Source organism: Enhydra lutris, unplaced genomic scaffold, assembly GCF_002288905.1.
Source record: "Enhydra lutris kenyoni isolate GAN:26980312 unplaced genomic scaffold, ASM228890v2 scaffoldscaffold30, whole genome shotgun sequence".
In the NCBI taxonomy this organism is placed as follows: Eukaryota; Metazoa; Chordata; class Mammalia; order Carnivora; family Mustelidae; genus Enhydra; species Enhydra lutris.
The window spans coordinates 22332530-22350853 of record NW_019154114.1 but is presented as its reverse complement, the minus strand read 5'-3'; the positions used below and the strand labels follow the sequence as shown (position 1 = coordinate 22350853).

The following is an 18324-nucleotide window of genomic DNA, read 5'->3' as shown; positions in this document are numbered from 1 at the left end:
GGGGAGTTAGTGTTTAATGGGGACAGAGTTCCAGTCGGTGAAGAGGAGAAGGTTCGAGAGCCAGACAGTGGTGGTGGGTGCACAGTGAGAACATACTTAACATCCCTGAAGGAAACACTCGTAAATGGTTAAAATGGTCAATGTTATTATATATATCACCACAGCAAAAATAAAGTGGGGCACATGGCCGGTCCTGTCAGTGAAGCATCTCACCCTTGCTCTCAGTTGTAAGTCTGAGCTCCATGTTGGGTGTAGACATTACTTAAAGATAAAATCTCTAGGGGCGCCTGGGTGGCTCAGTGGGTTAAGCCGCTGCCTTCGGCTCAGGTCATGATCCCAGAGTCCTGGGATCGAGCCCCGCATCGGGCTCTCTGCTCAGCGGGGAGCCTGCTTCCCTTCCTCTCTCTCTGCCTGCCTCTCTGCCTGCTTGTGATCTGTCAAATAAATAAATAAAATCTTTAAAAAAAAAAAAAGATAAAATCTCTAAAAACAGACAGGGGCACCTGGGTGGCTCAGTGGTTAAGTGTCCGCCTTCAGTTCAGGTCACGGTCCAGGGGTCCTGGGATCGAGCCCCGCATCGGGCTCTCTGCTCAGCGGGGAGCCTGCTTCCCTTCCTCTCCCTCTGCCTGCCTCTCTGCCTGCTTGTGCTCTCTGTCAAATATTTTAAAAAATAACAATAAAACAAAATGTTAAAAAGGAGCCATTCCACGTCACTCACAACCCTGAGATCAAGAGTCGCAGGCTCCCTGACCGAGGCAGCTGGGCGTCCCATGTCCCCTTTACCGCACTGAGCAGCACAGACACATGGCACAACCCGCTGGGTTCATCCAAGACTGGGAACAGGGTCATGACCTGCCCTGCCCTTGGGCTCCCAGGGTTTTCCCTTTCTTTCCCACTATCACCGTCAAACCTGAGTTTCTGGAGTGGAGCCGGGTGACAAACACTCTGACACCGGCCTCCTCTCGTGACTACCTGCCCGAGTGCTTGGCGCGCTCACACCCGGGGCAGGTGTGTGGTGGGGAAACAGACCAGTCGCTGCAGGAAAGTGAAATGCCTGTGAGCATGAGCGCGAGGTTCCGGAACAGGACACCAGCTGCGTGGTCCATCTAGAGAGTAGGTCTCGGGAAGAAAGCCTTCCACGCCCAGGAGCAGGCTGGGTGAGGGGCACCCACCGTCCATCTCCACCAGAAGTTGGTTGAGCGTCTGCTCTTCCTCCGTGTTGGAGAAACCGGACATGGTGGTAGACCGTTTCTTGCCCACGGCGTCAATCTCATCAATGTAGACGATGCAGGGCGCTCGAGCCCGGGCTTCCTTGAAGAGGCTCCGTACGCGGGCAGCGCCAAGGCCTGAGACGACACAAGGACCCAGAGTCAGACAGGTAATGGGAGATGAGCCCAACTCTCATGCAGGGGCCAGAGCTGCCCCTGAGGATGACGGGGTCTCCCAGAGCCCCCTGCTGGATGCTCACCCTCCTGGACTCCCCAGGCCACACACAGAAGCAGCTTCAACGAACATCACTGCCCAGTTCCCTCCATAAACATGTCCAGTAACCCAGGTTTCACGTGTCCTTCCCTGTCCCCCTGGGTCCCCGTCTACCCAGCCGCCTGAGGAAGGGCGCGTGATGGCAGAGAGCTCGCTGCACAGATGGTCGGGCAAACCTGTCCCCAGCCCCCCAGGCAATACCGACCTCCAATGACCTCCACGAACTCCGGGCCGGCCATCGCCAAAAAGGGCACCTGGGCCTCCGTCGCCACCGCCTTGGCCAGAAGGGTCTTCCCACAGCCGGGGGGCCCGAGCAACAGCGCACCTTTTGGGACTTTGGCACCCAGCTGAAGGAAGCGCTCTGGGCTCTGGAAAAGCAGACCACAGCACGCCGGTCATAGGTGTTTGAGAATTTCCAAACAGGACTCCCATGGAGCTCAGCTCCTGTACCATCTGGAATCAGCCATAGTTCACGTCGGGGGGGAAGCGGAGTGCTCTGGCTGTGGCCAGGCATCCTGGGGGGTCTGGGGTGCGGTCAGCCAGGGGTTCCCGGTCACCCACAGGGCCCCGGCCCTCCGATGGCCCCCAACTGTGCACCCGGCCTGTCCAGCTGGCTGAGCCCACGCGCCCGCACCCACCCCTGCTCAGCCGCACCTTCAGGTAATCCACAAACTCTCTGACTTCTAGCTTGGCTTCGTGCATCCCCGCCACATCTTTGAAGCTGACGCCTTTCCCCATCTTGCCGTCCACAATCGTGAAACGAGCCATTTTAAGCTGGTTCTGGGCACAAAGAACAAAGGGCAGGGTTCTGTGAAATGACAGGAGACGTGAGCCCCTCGGGCTGGGGCTGCCGGCATGAGGTGGCTGTGTGTCCCTGGGGCACCGGCTCCCGCAAGCCTGGCTCTCCTCACACCCTCTCTGCTCAGACAGAAGGGAGGTGAAGCCGTCTTCTGGGCATCCAAGGGAAAATGTTTACTATGCATTGTGAACAGTAAGAAAATTCTCTAGCATCTAGCAATTTGCCTTAAAAAAAAACAACCCATAAACCACCCCCATTCCAAACAAGGTAATTCAGTATCTGCTACAGATCGGCTGTAGTTTTCTATATGGCTTTTCCCACTATGGTGGAGTGCTCTGATTGTAAGAGAATGTGGTAACACACAGCTTGAGGAAGGTTCGGTAGAAACGTTAGCTGGTTAATCTCTGGAATGCAGTCCGGCAAGACAAAAGTCTCGGTGAGGGATGCAAACCTGAGCTAGTCGGCCTCCCAGGTATGCCAGGCGGACCAGCACACCCTCCAAAGAACGTGTGCCCCAGCTCCATCACAGTACTAGCTAGACACAGCAAGGGCGGTGAACAGCCCCAGGACGCCTAGGGGCTCGGTCCACAAAGCATCTGCCTTCAGCGCAGGTCACGATCCCGCAGTCCTGGGGTCGAGCCTCTCATCAGGTTCCCCTCTCAGCAGGGAACCTGCTTCTCCCTCTGCCTCTGCCTGCCGCCACTCCCCCTACCTGTGCTCGCTCTCTGTCAAACAATACAATATTTAAAAAGATTTTTTTTTTATAAATAAATAAACAGCCCCGAGTATGTAAGCCTGGTGAACCTGGCTGAGTGAAACCCAACAGCCCGACAGCGAGACACCATCAACTACAGACAGGAACATGCGCCTGGTCCCAGTGGAAACCTGCCTCAGTTCCCAGGTCGGTGACCAGAGGGTACCCTCTGCAGACCTGCTCCAAGCAGGCCTTGGGTGCCTCCCAGCGCCTCTGCTGATGGGACTACCTGGCCAGATGAGACCTGCCAGGGAGGGACAGTGCATGTTACCACAAAGGCCACCACACAATAGGAGGGCTTTGTTGTTTTGGCTTTTTTTACTTTGTATCCAACTTGGGGCCCGAACTCAAGCTTCCCATGCTCTACCGACTGAGCCAGCCAGGCACCCCGGGAAAATGCTTTTAAAGTGTACTGAGGTTTGGGGCACCTGGCTGGCTCAGTCGGTAGAGCATGTGATGCTTGACCTTGGGGTCTTGAGTTCGAGCCCTCCACTGGGTGTAGAAACTACTTAAAAAAAATAGATTAAAAAAAAAAAAGTAAAATAAGAACATAAAGACAACCTTTACCAATTTCTCAGTGTCTTAGCTAGTAGGAGAAACCAAAAACGAAGCCATGCCCAGCCCCAGAAAAACCGCTGAACAAAGTGTCCAGCACACCCATGGGGCTCGGCTGCTGGGCGAGTCAGAGAGGGAGGGGCCTGGGCGGCTCCAGGTTGGCCCCTGTGGCCGTGAACATGCGCTCACGGGAGTGTGCCAGGACCCTGCCCCCCAGCCCAAGCACAGATCCTAGGCCACAGGTGCGATGAGACGGGATCTCCATCACTTACGAAAGCACTGAGTCCTCCTTCCCTTCCAGTCATTCCAGCCAGACGGAACACGTACCACAGGATGGCCAGGCCCACCGCGGTCATCCCCAGGGCGTAGAGGGCACTAGCAGGGGAGAGGGACGGTTACGGGCAGGCAGTACACAGACCCGCTTCACGTCGGGCCGCGGACGCTTTGAAGAGGACGAGAGCAGCCCATACTCGGAGACCAGTGCACGGAGCAAACGGCTGTGGAAACGGGTTTCCTTGTCCAATTCTCGTCCTTTGTGACCTGCCCCTCAGCCGTCTCAGAACACATCACAGCCTGATACAGCGGCGCACCACGGCGTGAAGCCAAAACACGGACACGGCGCTGACCCTGTCCGCCAGGGCCTCCTGATAATGCCTAAAAGAACAGACTTTTCACACGTGATGTACTTTCCTTTTTTCCCACAGAGTGAGTGCACAAGCAGGGAGAGGGAGAAGCAGGCTCCCCGCTGAGCAGAGAGCCCGACAGAGGGCTCAGTCCCAGGATCCTGGGATCGTGACGTGAGGTGAAGGCAGACGCTTAACCGACTGAGCCACTCAGGTGCCCTATATTTTATTTTCAAAAGTGACCCATCCGGGCCACCTGGGAGGCTGAACCAGTCAAGCGTCCGCCTTCGGCTCAGGTCATGATCCTGGGGTCCTGGGGCTGAGCCCTGCATCAGGCTCCCTACTCAGCAGGGAGTCTACTTCTCCTTCTCCCACTCCCCCAGCTCATGTTCTCTCTCTCGAATAAGTAAGTAAAATCTAAAAAAAAAAAAAAAAAAAAAAGAAAGAAAATGTAGCCCACGAGTTTTGGCTGGTGAGGCAGAGTCCCAGAGCCACGGAGGAAGGCCGGGGCGCCAGGCATGCCCCGCCGCTCCCTACAGAACTGGCCATGAAGGCCTGCGCCCTCAGGGGAGAACGGCCATGGCTCAGGGGTGTCCGCCAGTCACTGGCACCCTGCGTCTTCTACAGACTGTGGTCACGTGGCCACGAGTGACCCTCTCTGCAGATGAGCTCCAGCCACCGGTGGTCCCTGTGTGCCGTTAAATCCCCCAGGACTATGGGAGCGAGTGTCCCCCAACCAAGGAGATGCAGGTTCTGCCGGCCCAACAGGGTCCCCGTTTCCACCTGGGCCTGGAAGCAAGAGTTTCTACGGGACATCCCTGCTTCTCCCCTTTCTGTTCCATCTTCCCGTTTGTACACAACAGCAACCCCGCCCCAGGCGGAAGCGACAACTAGAGCAGGTGCACGGCGCTCCAACAGCCCCTGGGGCCCCTCCTCAAGCGGGCTCACAGCTCACATACCCACTGGCCCTCCCCCACGGCGGCTGGCCTAGGGCAGGCAGGGCCCAGGAGACGTGCTGGTCCTTTCTCACATTACAAAGCCAAGTCAGCTTTAGTTCAGGAGCCCAAATAATGGCCAACATACTTTCCAAAGAATCCTGTCCGCTTGTAGGAAACCGGGATCCTGTCCTTGCCTTCGATATTCAGGGCATCCTCAGCGGCCCGGAGCTTCTCCTCAAACCTGTCGATGTTTGCCACCTGCATGCGGTACATCAGGGCCAGCCGCTGTGGGCAGAGAGCAGAGGGGTGTGGTGACACATGGGCCGCAGCCAGCCGTGAGACAGCCCCCACACGCCGGAGCCTCCCGGAGCTGAGCTTTCATCTGCCACCACAGACTCCGTCCACATCACAGTCACAATAGGCTTTTGGTACGTGCGCTCGCTCTAATTTCACCAACAGGAATGTTTGAAGACAATGGAGGGTGTGCTTTGTGCTTTAAACTCACTACCCAGCCTCAGCTGTGCGCGCAGAGCACCACGACACTCGACAGCCACGAGCTCCTTGCCAGCACGCAGGCAACTTGCTCAGGCAAGAGACAGGGGTCTGGTGCTTGACCTCGGGCGGAACTGGACTCAGCTATGTGGCTTTCTCCCTTCTCAGGAAGCCCCTCCTGGGGAGAGGAGCGGCTCAGGGAGACTGAGCAGGTGGCGCGCCCTCTGGGGTAGCAGCTTCCCTGAGAGAAGGCTCAGAGCAAGCCAGACGTCCACGCTGGGTCCCCAAATCCCTTCTCAGAGAGCTGACCTGAGCCACCCAGCAAGGGGCCATCCTGATGCTCTCCAGTGCCTTGGACGGCATCATGCCAGTCCTACATCATTCTTCTAAGGGTCCGGTTCAGATGCTTTCTAGAATGAACCTGTTCCAAGTGCAGCTTCTCAACACACTGTGGGATCTACACGGAGCAGCCCGCTTCTCCCCTGGCTCTGGAGAACCGCAGAAGGTTCCATGCGGAATGAGCGGCTGCCCGGGGTGCATGTCACCTGGGGTCAGCGGGCTGGAGGGGAGAGGCAGACAGGGGCACCCACCAGCCATGACACACTGATGCTCATCTGTGTTGGAATGCCCGGCGGCCTCAGGGTTCGATTGACCTAACAGACGTCAAACATCTGATCTGGACTTCACCCATGCCTCCGTCACGCAAACACCTGCCCAGCCAGGTGAACAGAATGGCAACACCTGGCAATGACCTTCTTTCTATGCCAGAAGCCAAGAGCGAAATGGGATTCCAGAGGCCAATTCGACTCCCGCGTCTCTGACCGCCTAGGCCTGGACCAACCACTCGCGTCTGCAGTCACCCAGTCACGCAGCACGCAGGGCCAGGGGAGCCTGTCACCCCAACTAAATGACAAGTGCTCATAAACTGGCAAGCAGCTATAACCACCATGGCAGGCCCTCAGCCCTCTCCAGACCCAGTCAGGGTCTACGGGTGCTGTTGTGATGGGCACAGCACTGTGTCCCGGACCACCTGGCCCCCTGGCCATCCTTACCAGACACCTGTCCTCCAGCACCTTACCTGGCCCACTGTCTCCACCACCCAAACTCCAACAACAAATGGAAAGGAGACTAAAGAAACGGGACAACTAAATACAATTCCTGGCCCCTGACAGGACCCTGGATTAAAAGTACTAATAAGGGGGGCACCTGCGTGGCTCAGTGGGTTAAGCAGCTGCCTTCTGCTCAGGCCATGGTTCCAGGGTCCTGGGATCAAGCCCCACATCGGGCTTCCTGCTCAGCAGAGAGCCTGCTTCTCCCTCTCCCTCTGCCTGCTGCTCTGCTTACTTGTGCTCTCTGTCTCTTTGTCAAATAAATGAATAAAATCTTAAAAAAACAAAAAGTACTAATAAGGGGCACCTGGGGTTCCCACTCTTGATCTCAGCTCAGGTCTTGATCTCAGGGTTGTGAGTTCATTCCCCGTGTTGGGCTCCGTGCTCATGGAGGCTACATAACAACATAATAATTAAACAGTAATAAACCAGCTCTTCATGCTGGTATGCAGACGACCGGAGAGCAGGTCAGGGACAGCGCTCTGGACAGTGCTCTCGCCCCACTACCTCTCCTGCGCCTGCCGGTGGTATGGTTCTGGGGTGAGGGACAGGGGTTCCATCCATGACATGGAGCCGGCTCCTGGGGCCCCTCCCCACCGATGCCCAGCCCTGCCCTGGGCCCAGGTCCCACCCTCTGCACCTGACGTGGGGAGGTGAGCAAGCCCCGGCCGACCCTGGCTCTCCGCCCCACTCATGGCGGGCGCCGGCTCCTGCCCCGGGCCCCCAGGGACCCCCTCGACATCTGCAGCTGCCCCACCCATGGGGGGAGGGGCCTCGGGGCCGCAGCCACAGGCCCCGCCCACTGTTCCAGCGCGGCCCACTCACCGGCCGCCCGAACACCACGGCTCCAGGGTGCAGGTAGACCTCCACCACGTCGCTCTCGGGCACCACCTGCACGCGCTGCACCTCGCCCTTGGCCAGCATCTCGTGCACAAAGTCGTTCCAGGAGATGTTGCCGCCGCTGGTGCTGAGTGCGTTCAGCAGGCTCATGATCACGGCAATGACGAACAAGGTGCGCAGCCGCTCCCGGTACATCTGGTCCTCCCGCTCCCTGCGCCTCCTCTCCTCTGCAAGCAGGGTGACCAGGGACAGCGTCAGACACGGGACAGACACCAACCACACGCCATTCACGGCCAGCGACACAGCACTCCCCGGGGTCCCGTCTACTCAGAGCACAAAGCCAGGTGTACAGTCAGAAGCTTCCTGGGCCCAGCATGGGCTGATCTCCACACGGAGCCCTCTGCCAGGGGCACATCTGGCCCCCGACCTCGTAGGATCACCCCCGATGCGTGCTGCACACGTGCAAGTTACTGCACCTTCTACCACGTCTGCCCTACCCCCCCAACAGCCACCTATCTGGGACATGTAAGGCGACCACTTAATTCAACAACACTTCCAGCGACCTACCCTTCATCCAAACCATCAGGTAAATAATCACATTAGGGTACACAGTGCATCGTGCCCAGTTCTTTGTGGGGGACAAAAAGACACAAAACTCAGCCCCTGGCCTTGGGGCACATGGACACCTGGGGAGGCTGACGAGGGAGGTGAGGAGCACACAGTGTAAGGAACCAGGAGAAGCAGCTCCCAGCACGGCTGTCGCCGGCAGCTCCAGGAGGAAGAGTAAGCAGACTGGAGGGCCAGGAGGACCGCAGAAGTCACCTCCCTCAGAGCACAGACAGTAGAGGGTCCTACGTAGACACCCAAGGCCAGGCCACGGTCTTCCTCCCAGACCAGCCGGTCAGCTGAGCCTGCTGGGGTGGAGGGCCGTCTGGGCACCTGGACGACGCTCTACATCTCCCCACAGGCCCATCTGCCAGTCCTCTGAAGTACTTGCACACCAAAGGCCTGAACTCTGGTGTGGCTCTCACCTCTGCCCCACGGCCCATTCTTCCGACACCCCACCCAGACTCCAATGGGCCCGTCACAAGCGACCTTGAGAAGCGCACGTGCTGTCTGGCAGCAGTCCTGCCCAGGGCCGCCCTGACCTGGCACAGCAAGACCATTTACTTCTCCTGCACAGACACAGCACCCACTCGGGGTAGGGGGGAGAACAGCGAGGGCCCTGCACACACCCGGGGATCAGACCATGCTGCCCGTGTGGTCACTTCTCCAGGGACAAGTGCACAGCTGGACCTCAGTGCCCACTCACTTCCCTCTGCTCTGCCTGCTGTCGAACTGTCCACAGACACACCGCCCTCCTCTCGACCCGGCCGTTCAGAGGAAACGAAAGGCATTTTAAATCAGCAGAAAAACAAAAATGGGGGGCGCCTGGGTGGGTCAGTGGGTTAAAGCCTCTACTTTTGGCTCAGGACATGATCCCGGGGTCCTGGGAAAGAGCCCCGCATTGGGCTCTCCGCTCAGCGTGGAGCCTGCTTCCCCCTCCCCCCGCGCCTGCTGCTCTGCCTACTTGTCATCTCTGTCAAATAAGTAAATAAAATCTTTAAAAAAAAAAAAAAAGAATGAATCTGACGGAGAAGCCTGGGTCAGCAATCATTCTGAAAACATGAAAGCACATTTCTGCTGTTACCTTACCTGAGAATGGTCGGTAATAGCAAATTTAATATCTAAAACTCAAAGTCACAACAGGCAAGGAAGTAAAGGTACCCCGTCTCGGAAAGCAGATCTTACGTTCTCAGGTGAGCAGGTACTTATTTAGAAACTATGCGTTTCGTTTAACTTGCTATTTAGCCCCCGTCTGTGCTCTTATGAACGATGCTGACAGTCAGCAAGCGTGGCGAGCTGGGATATGCCATCAGCAGAGGCTCTGTAACCGCGCAGGATCTTGATGCTGTGCGTACCGCGTGCTCCCGGCCGGTGCCTGTGGCACACAAGCTGCTGGCAGGACTTACAAACTTGGCCCAGGGCCCGTGGTGACACAGCCCTTCCTCACTGCTCTGCCTGCCACACGTCACACCCCTCCTGGAGAAGGGCTTGCAGTGACCATACAGCTCACACACACCTGTTTGCAGAGTGTGGAAGAGGTCTAGGAGGCAAAAGGTACAGCCTGGTCCCATTTATTTATTTATTTTTAAAAAGATTTCATTTCCTTTTTTTTTTTTTTTTTTTAAGATTTTATTTATTTATTTGACAGACAGATCACAAGTGGGCAGAGAGGCAGGCAGAGAGAGAGGAAGGGAAGCAGGCTCCCCTCTGAGCAGAGAGCCCGATGTAGGGCTCGATCCCAGGACCCTGAGATCATGACCTGAGCCAAAGGCAGAGGCTTTAACCCACTGAGCCACCCAGGAGCCCCTTCATTTCCTTTTTTAAGTCATCTCTATACACTACATGGGGCTCGAACCCACAACCCAAGGATCGAGAGTCACATGTTCCGGCGACAATCAGCTGGGTGCCCCAGATACGGCTTGGTTTTAAGTAACAGACAGCTTTGCACGTTTTCCTAAGTATTTCTAAACAATAAAAAGACAGCTTTGATTTAGGCTCCAATAAATACCTCTTCTTTCTTCACAAAAATCCAACCCTTTTCCAGTAAAAACCAGCCAGGTGTTCTGTCACACGTGGAACTGCCTCCGTCAGCCTGTCTCAGGGAGAAGGACCTCCTGGCCAGGCCTGGAGGCTGCATACCCCATTATCAGAGGACTCTAGGCTCCGGAGAGGGAGGTCCCAACCCAGAGTGGTCACTGCTCTGAAGGTCCAGGACGGAGCACGGAGGTCTGCAAGAATCGTCTGCTGTCTCAACAGAACTACCTGCTTCTGAGCCACAATCACCCTGAGTCCTCCTCCCTGGGCAGGAGAGGGATGTGGCATGCCCCACCCAGACAGGACCCGTCGGGTGACAAGGGTCTGCAAACACGTGTTCTGTCCATTCGCACCAACCCAGGCCCACAAGGTGCAGTGAGCCAAGCACACTGTCCAGGGGCACAAATGAGAAAGCCCTCGTGTCTTGGCTAGGGGTCTCAAAAGACACAGAAAACACCATGTTTCCTTAACTCACTAAATGTACTTCTTCTGAAACGCAGCCGAAGGACATCAACGTAAAACACACATTGCCGGGATGCCCCTCGGGCTCAGGCCGTGAAGCGTGCAACTCTGGATCCCGTGCTTGCAGCGGCTACTAAAAATAAAATCTCTTGAAAACAAACAAGCAAAAAGCCACGTATCTGCAGCACTGGCCAGGCAGGAAGCCCCGAGGGCCGGTCGGAGAAGGGCAGGAAGATGTGCGTGTGCAACAGCGCGCTCGCTCCATGACAGTAAGACGCGCGAGATCTGAGAGATACTAACTGGACGATGGCCTTCATCACCGTGTCCCTCAAGGATCCCCTCGTCCGCTGCCCCCACTGTGGCTGCACCCAACCGACGGCACCTGTGACAGCCGCCCTCGGGCCCTGCGGCGCACGTCGACTTCGGCTCCTGACACCAACGACAGGCTCGGAGAGAACCAAGGACCAAGCCCAGGAAACACTGCTGCCTCCTGGCCACCCGCCTGTCCACATGCTGGACAGACCCGCTGGAGACTCTGGTGCCACGGTCCCACTTCGGGGGCGGTGTCCCTCACTGCCAGGGCGCCCTACAGCAGCCACCCACCCACCGGCCACTGACCGCCACGGCTGAGTTTCAGGGCTGCCCCAGGCTTTCAGCCTGGAAACCCTTGTGGAAGAACTTACTCCCGCGTACCCTGAACGCGGGCGCTGTGGTGAGATGCTCAGGGGGGATCGCAGTGACAATCCAGTTCTTCCCAACACTAGCACGTGCCGGGCCCGCCCCAGACAGACATGGCGCTTCCAGAGAAGGCTCATGGAGTCTCCTCACTTCTCAGGGACCAGCACCACTAACGCCACAGTGGTCTGGAAATCCCAGCAACTGCTTTTTCAGCTACACTTTGTATCATGTGTCACCGCAGGGTCACAGGTAATCACAGGTGGTTACACAAGAGCAAGCAAGTTGTGACCGTCTCGTGATAAATGATGGCACAAGGCAGGCAGAGGAGATGCAGATGTGCTCCTGACGCAGGCCGCTGCAGGGGGAGCGTGGGACACAAGTGGGGAGACCCCCATGCGATGCTGGCTTCTGCTCTGGTGTCCCTTGTGCTGCAGCACTGGTTCCTGGCACTGTGACGTGGGCCACCCGTGGGGAGCTACAGTCCCGCATCTACAGTCTGCCCAGCAGCCGCAGCCATTTCTCGGGACATCACGGCTGTCCGCCGGACCGCACATGTGCGGGGGACCCAGACCCCAGCGCTCCACCCGCCTCCTCCTCCTCCTCCCTTGTCACCGCTGCTTTTGTTCCAGGCCTTTCCCATTCTGAGACAGGAAATATTCCCCGTGCTTGCTCCTAACTCTCCTAGAGTTTCGCTCTGTAGATTTAATGACTTAGTCCATGCCGAATTTATTCTGGTACGTGCGATACAGTCTCTCTCCAAGGAACAGCAGCTGATCCAAAGCACTTCGTACACGAGCCTCCCTTCTGCTACTGCGAGAAATGCCACTGCGGTCACATACGAATTCTTAGGCCGGACTCTGCCTCCAGATTCCCCCTCTGGTTCCCTCAAACTTCCATTACTAGACCGACACATTCATTTTTGGGGAGAACCGAATTTTAATGTCTGCCACCATCAGCCCCACTGGTATGTTTTCCAAAACCCTGTAGATTTTCTGATGACCCAAACCCTCATCTTCCACCCCTAAAAACCTTTTAACTCAGAAGCTTCTGAGAAGAGCCAAGTACCCCAGGAGCTTGCAGCCAAAGAAAGGAGTGATTGCCAGAGGGGGCGCCCCATGAAGCCAGAAACCAGGAATACCCACACTGAACCCACCCGACGGCCACAGGTTTCCACGAGTTAAGGCTGTTCCTAAAGAGCTCAAAGTTGGGGGGCACCGGGACGGCTCAGTTGCTGGAGCATGCAACTCGCAGGGTCATGAGTTCAAACCTCACATCGGACATACAGATTAGTTTAAAAATAATAATAAAAAATAGGGGCACCTGGGTGGCTCAGTTAGTGAAGCGTCTGCCTTCAGCTCAGGTCATGATCCCAGGGTCCTGGGATGGAGCCCCATGTTGTCAGGCTGCCTGCTGGGTGGGGAGCCTGCTTCTCCCTCTCCTGCTACCCCTCCTCCCTCCAAACTCCGTCCCCTCACTCTGGCTTGTGCTCTGTCTCTCTCTCTCTCTCTCAAATAAATAAATAAATAAATAGTAAATAAATAAAAATGAAGTAAGCAGAGCGCCTGGGTGGCTCAGTCGGTTAAGCATCTGCCTTCGGCTCGGGTCATGTGGGATCGAGCACCACATCGGGCTCCCAGCTCAGTGGGGAGCCAGCGTCTCCCTCTCCCCCTGCTGTGAGCGCGCGCGCTCTCTCTCTCTCTCTGTCAAATAAATAAATAAATAAAAATCTTAAAATAAAACAAGTACACCAAACAAAAGTACGAAGTACGCACCTAAGTACGAAGAAGTTCCTTGACAAGACAACCATTTCTCTCCCTGTGTCCCCTTTGGAGACTCCGACCAGAATGGGGGACAATAATGGGGTCGTTATGAGGCGAGAAGTAATGGGGAAGACAAACAAGTCACTCAGTACAGTGCTAAGCGCACTCCAGCCGTCGCCACGGGCTAGCCCTTTCCACTGTCGGGAGCGCCAAGCTGCCAGCTTTTACCTTAGAGCCCATTCAGTTTAAACTGACCTTTTATTCCCTCACCCCTTTGCCCAATCAGAGTCCTAATTCTACAGGGAAGGAGACTCCAGATTTGCAAGGTAGGCTGTTGTGAACTGGGGTACACCGTGGTCACGCACATGGTTCAGTGATGTCTCCCCCTACTTCCTCAAGGCCATGCACTGTACCAGCCTCTCTTCTGGGGGCTGCTTCTCAGGTCTTCCACATCATCTGGAATGTGTGTAGGGTCCAACCAAGGTGTCCCGCTGCCTTCCTCCCCACCCAACAACACTTGAGTTCAAGGCAGACAGAGACTCACCCTTTCCGCGCAGAGGACGGTAATTCTGCCTGCCTTCTGACGTCTGGAAAGGACAGGGGACACAGGTGCTGACGGAAACACCTCTAATGGACAAGCAGGAAAAGATCCAGTAACCACATTCAAGACCAGGGGCAGGTGTGCTCAGAGTCAGGGAGACACGGGGGCCTGGGTGCACCCTACATTTGTCATTAACCTTTCTTTTTTTTTTAGACTTATTTATTTTATTTGAGAGAGTGGGGACACAGAGGAAGAGAGAATCTCAAGCAGACTCCCCGCTGAGTGTGGGGTTTGATCTCACGACCCTGAGAACATGACCTGAGCTGCAACCAAGCGCTGGATGCTCAACCCACTGTGCCACCGCCCGCCCCGGGCCCATCCTACTTTTAAGACAGGTTTCCTGTTGCTGAGACCAGAACACACGTGGGATGACAACCAAGGTAGCCATTATTTAAGAAAGTCAGACAGATGTACCTTCATCATCTTCAGGGGTCCTCCCCTTAGATCTATCCTTGTCCTTAGTCTTCTGCTTTGGCGTGGAGGTGTTAAAATAGCGAGTGGCACCTACAGGGGACAGGGGACATGTTTAACGAGGTCTCTACCCCTACAGGGGGCACTCAGGAGAAGAGCACCTTCACCAGGAACCAGAACAGCAGCCACCTGAAGCCTACAGGCGTAAGATCCGGAAGGCCAGAATCCTCCTCAGTACAGCAGCTGCTACTCGGAGAGTAACAAATCACTCGAACTTACAGAGTGTCTCTGCAATTCAGATTAGCAATGCGAAGGGATAAAACTTACTCATGAATGTATCCTGGGGAAGCCTCATGAGTTTGTTGGAGAACAACCCTTCAATAATCACATTCACTCTAAACAAATTTAAATAAATGAGCAATACAGAGGCTCGACACAGGCGTCAACAGCAACCCAGTGGCCACCATCACCAAAACACGACACTCCTCCCACGAGAGGCTCGGTCTTGCCCACTGTCTAACTGAACTAATGTTTAAAAGGAGAGGAAGGAGAGTCTCACCAACCGTGACAGCTGTACCTTTCCTCACGAGGTTAAGAGAACCAGAAATGGGACTACCTTGATGGCCCCTGGACACAGGACCAGGCTGTCTAGAGAGTGAGGTGTGTGCCCTGGGCACATGCATACCCTTAAGTGGGGAAAAACACATAGGAGGCAAGCATGTGACTGACCACATGTGGGCACCAAGCCATGGAACGTCCTTTAGGAGTTGGGGGATTTCACTTTTCCCCATTCCAACTGGATATACGGTGTGGGGGGGGGGGGTAAGATCAACCTCGTCTACCCTAAAGGGCCTAGATCCTTGGACCTAAGATCTCTCTTGAAGATGTCATGGTGTCTCACTAAATGATAAAACTATTGTTAAAAATAAATTACTTGTGGCTGTTTGTAGTTCCCTTCTGGGTATAAAACATACAGAGTCACTCTGAAGATCCGGACTGGCGTTCTTGCAGCTGCCTGGAGAATATGGAAGACCTTGGAAGCCCAATTACTGCCATACACCAGAATTTCTTAAGAGTGGGGAGACGGCTCAGATAAGTACACTCGGCCGTTCAGACCTCGGTCAGTCAGTCTGACTGCAAACTGCACTTCACAGCATCTCAGGGCTCCCGAGAAACAGAAGCCAAAGTCCCCTGAGTGATTTCCTTTCTCTGTCAGCGTCAAACCAGCTGCTCCACTGATTCATTTACAACTGTCACAGCATGTACCCGTCACCTGTGTTTCAGAAGGTACACACCTAAGAGTCTCCAGAGTCTGACTGGATTCTGGAGGAGATGCTGTTCCAACAACAATCCACTGAACCCTCCGAAGGCTGGGGTTAGCCGGTGCAGCTGCAAAGTCTGAAAAGAAACAAAAAATCCAGAGGATGGGCTGTAATCTACAGCAGAATTATAATTCAAACTGGTCCTCGAGTTATGGTAAAACACAACAACAATAACAAATTAGGACCTAAAACGTGAGTTGAGCTCCTAAGAGAGAACTGAAGGGAATCACCAGCCAAAATGGCAGCAGGACAGGGGGTCTTTGTTTTCTGCATGAACAGCTGACCTGAGCAGAGCCCGGAGCGCACCTTCAGGAGAGTGCTCGGTTAACGCAGGTCCGGGACACCTGAAGCTGCAAGGCGCAGGTCAGATACATGACAGTGCTCTGCTCACACAAAACCGTCAGCCCCTGGGACCAACAGCCAAGGACCACGTGGAACTCCTCATGAGGTCGGACCCACCTGAGCCAACTATGAAACAGTTTTCCGTGACACTCTCACTGGGCTCAGTTTTTAAAACTTTTTGCCGGGGAGCCCCTGGGTGGCTCAGTCACTGAAGCATCTGCTTTGGGCTGGGGTCTTGATCCCGGGGTCCTGGGATGGAGCCCTGCCTCTGGCTCCCTGCTCGGCCACAGGTCGCCTTCTCCCTCTGCCTCTGCGATCTCGCTCCCTCGCTCTCCATAATTAGAGAAAGCACTAACGGGGAGCAGAGAGAGAGGGAGAAGCAGACTCCCCACGGGTCGAGGGCCTCCGGGATGATGACCTGAGCCGAAGGCAGATGCTTCATGGACTGAGCCACCCAAGCGCCCCTTAAAATAAGTATTTTTTAAGATTTTGTTTTCAAGTACTGTCTATAGCCCACGTGGGTGGGGCTCGAACTCACCACCCAAGGATCCAGTCGGAGTCTCCACCGACTGGGCCAGGCACCCCTGGATTCGATTTTCAGACGCCAGGACAACGAACAACAGGCAAAAAATATCAATACACCAAAGGGGCTGGGAAGATGCAGGCCGGGCCTGTGCGGAGTCTCTTCCGGGCTGCGGGCGGCCTCCCCCCACCCGAAGGCGCCGCTCTCGTTCGGGGTCGGTCCCGGCTGGGGGCCGGGGGTCAGGGGAGGAATCGGGGCGGAATCGGGGCGGGGGGGACGGGAGGGCAGGGGGTAGGCGGAGGGGGGCCGGCCGGAGGTCAGGGGCTGGAAGGCGCAAGCCCGGCCCGGCGTCCGCAGGTACCTGCTTGGCGTGGCCTCGGGCCCCCACGAGTCGGGTCGGAGGCCTGTGGACGAAGTGCCAGCACCTCCTCCCGGTCCCGGCGGCGAGGCCCAGGCTCCAGCGCAAGCAGCGGCCCCGCACTGGCGCGGACCCCGCTGCCCGGCCCCGGCAGAGGGCTCGCAGCAGCAGCAGCGCGGACGCCATGTTGGCCCTGGAGCGGCGCCTGCGCGGTGGGCGAGCCCTGGAGCGGCGCCTGCGCGGTGGCGGCTGTTCGGGGCGGGTTCCCCGCGCCCCGCGGCGCCCCGCAGCTGCCCTGGCCGCCCTGGCGTTCCCTAGCGGTGGCTTAGGTGCCGCCGGGTGCGGAGCGCCGCGAGTACGGCCCGGGAGGTAGGGTGTCGGGACTCCGCGCCGGGCTGCGTGCCGCGGCCACGCCGTCCCCGGGCGCCGCTGCTGGGGGGGACCGCCGGGTCCCGGGGTTACGGGCGAAGCGAGGGAGCCCGAGGGAACCGCGCCCAGAGAGCGGCTCTCGGACCCCGACTTCGGACCCGGCCTCGAACCCCGACTCGCTCCTGGGACCCGGACTCGGACCCCGACCCGCAGCCGGGACCCTGTCTCTGAGCTGTAGGGCCTTGCACTTGGTTCGCGGTTCAGCGGAGGGAGGCGGCCGGGCGCCCTCGCGCAGGCAGACCCTCGTCCTGCGGGGTGTCTCCTCTCTGCCGGGGGCGCAGCGGCGTTAGAAGTCGTCCCAGCGCCGGTCATCGGATCAGGGCCCGGAGACGGATTGTCCCTGCCCGCAGGCAGCCCCCTGCCCCGGCCGCCTCTGCTCCCAGCGCCTGAGTGGTCAGCTTGGAGGCCACTGACTGCTGAGCTTTCCGTCTGGAGACAAATGGAGGACTAGGGGGACGGCTTATGGCTTACGGAAACGTGCGCCTTCGTGCCTTCCACACAGTCCTACAGCGGATCTATTTTTTTTTTTTAAGAATTTGTTCATTTATTAGAGCACGAGCAGGTGGAGGGCCAGAGGGGGAGGGAGAAGCAGGCTTCCTGCAGAGCAGGGAGGACGTCCTGGGACTGACTCCAGGACCCCAAAATCATGACCTGAGCCCCCCCCCCCCCCCCCCCCCCCCCCCCCCCCCCCCCGCAAGAGATAATGTTAACTGGTGCTTGGTCCATTCCAGACACTCCCTTTGTTTCAAGATTTTATTTGGGGGGGGGGGGGGCGGGGAGGGAGAAGCAGACTCCGGTTGGCGCAGGGAGCCTGACAGGCTGGATCCCAGGACCCTGAGATCTGACCGGAGCCGAAGGAAGGCCCACGGTGAGCAGACTGAGCCCCCGGTGTCCCCATACCAGACACAATTCCTTTTTTTTTTTAAGATTTCATTTATTCGACAGACAGAGATCACAAGTAGGCAGGGGGGGGGGGGGGGGGGGAAGCAGGCTCCCCGCCAAGCACAGAGCCCTGTGGGGAGCTCGATCCCAGGACCCCAGGATCATGACCTGAGCCAAAGGCGGAGGCTTAACCCACTGAGCCACCCAGGCGCCCCTAGACACTCTTCTATTCTCAACTCTGGTCCACAACTTTACAGATGAGGAAACAGAGTCAAAAATGAACCGGTCTGACTTGGCTGCTGAGAAGCGACACCACAGAGTCTC

General features: G+C 56.8%; 1 protein-coding gene across 2 annotated transcripts in view; it reads right to left on the bottom strand.

Moving 5' to 3' along the window:
• The window catches only part of LOC111152823 (SPG7, paraplegin matrix AAA peptidase subunit), a 29065-nt gene extending 12184 nt beyond the window's left edge, over positions 1-16881 (bottom strand). Inside the window, exons 1-9 of one of the 2 annotated variants that reach the window (XM_022511482.1) lie at positions 16693-16881; positions 15440-15542; positions 14148-14237; positions 7578-7819; positions 5297-5436; positions 3863-3965; positions 2137-2262; positions 1688-1850; positions 1173-1346 (exon numbers count right to left, since the gene is read on the bottom strand). In XM_022511482.1, the coding sequence (XP_022367190.1) occupies positions 1173-1346; positions 1688-1850; positions 2137-2262; positions 3863-3965; positions 5297-5436; positions 7578-7819; positions 14148-14237; positions 15440-15542; positions 16693-16875 (1324 nt within the window). In that variant the 5' untranslated portion in view covers positions 16876-16881. Of the gene's footprint in view, positions 1-1172; positions 1347-1687; positions 1851-2136; positions 2263-3862; positions 3966-5296; positions 5437-7577; positions 7820-13676; positions 13720-14147; positions 14238-15439; positions 15543-16692 lie in introns of those variants that run through there. The other variant, XM_022511483.1, reaches the window with a different exon arrangement.
• Positions 16882-18324: the final 1443 nt, after the last annotated feature.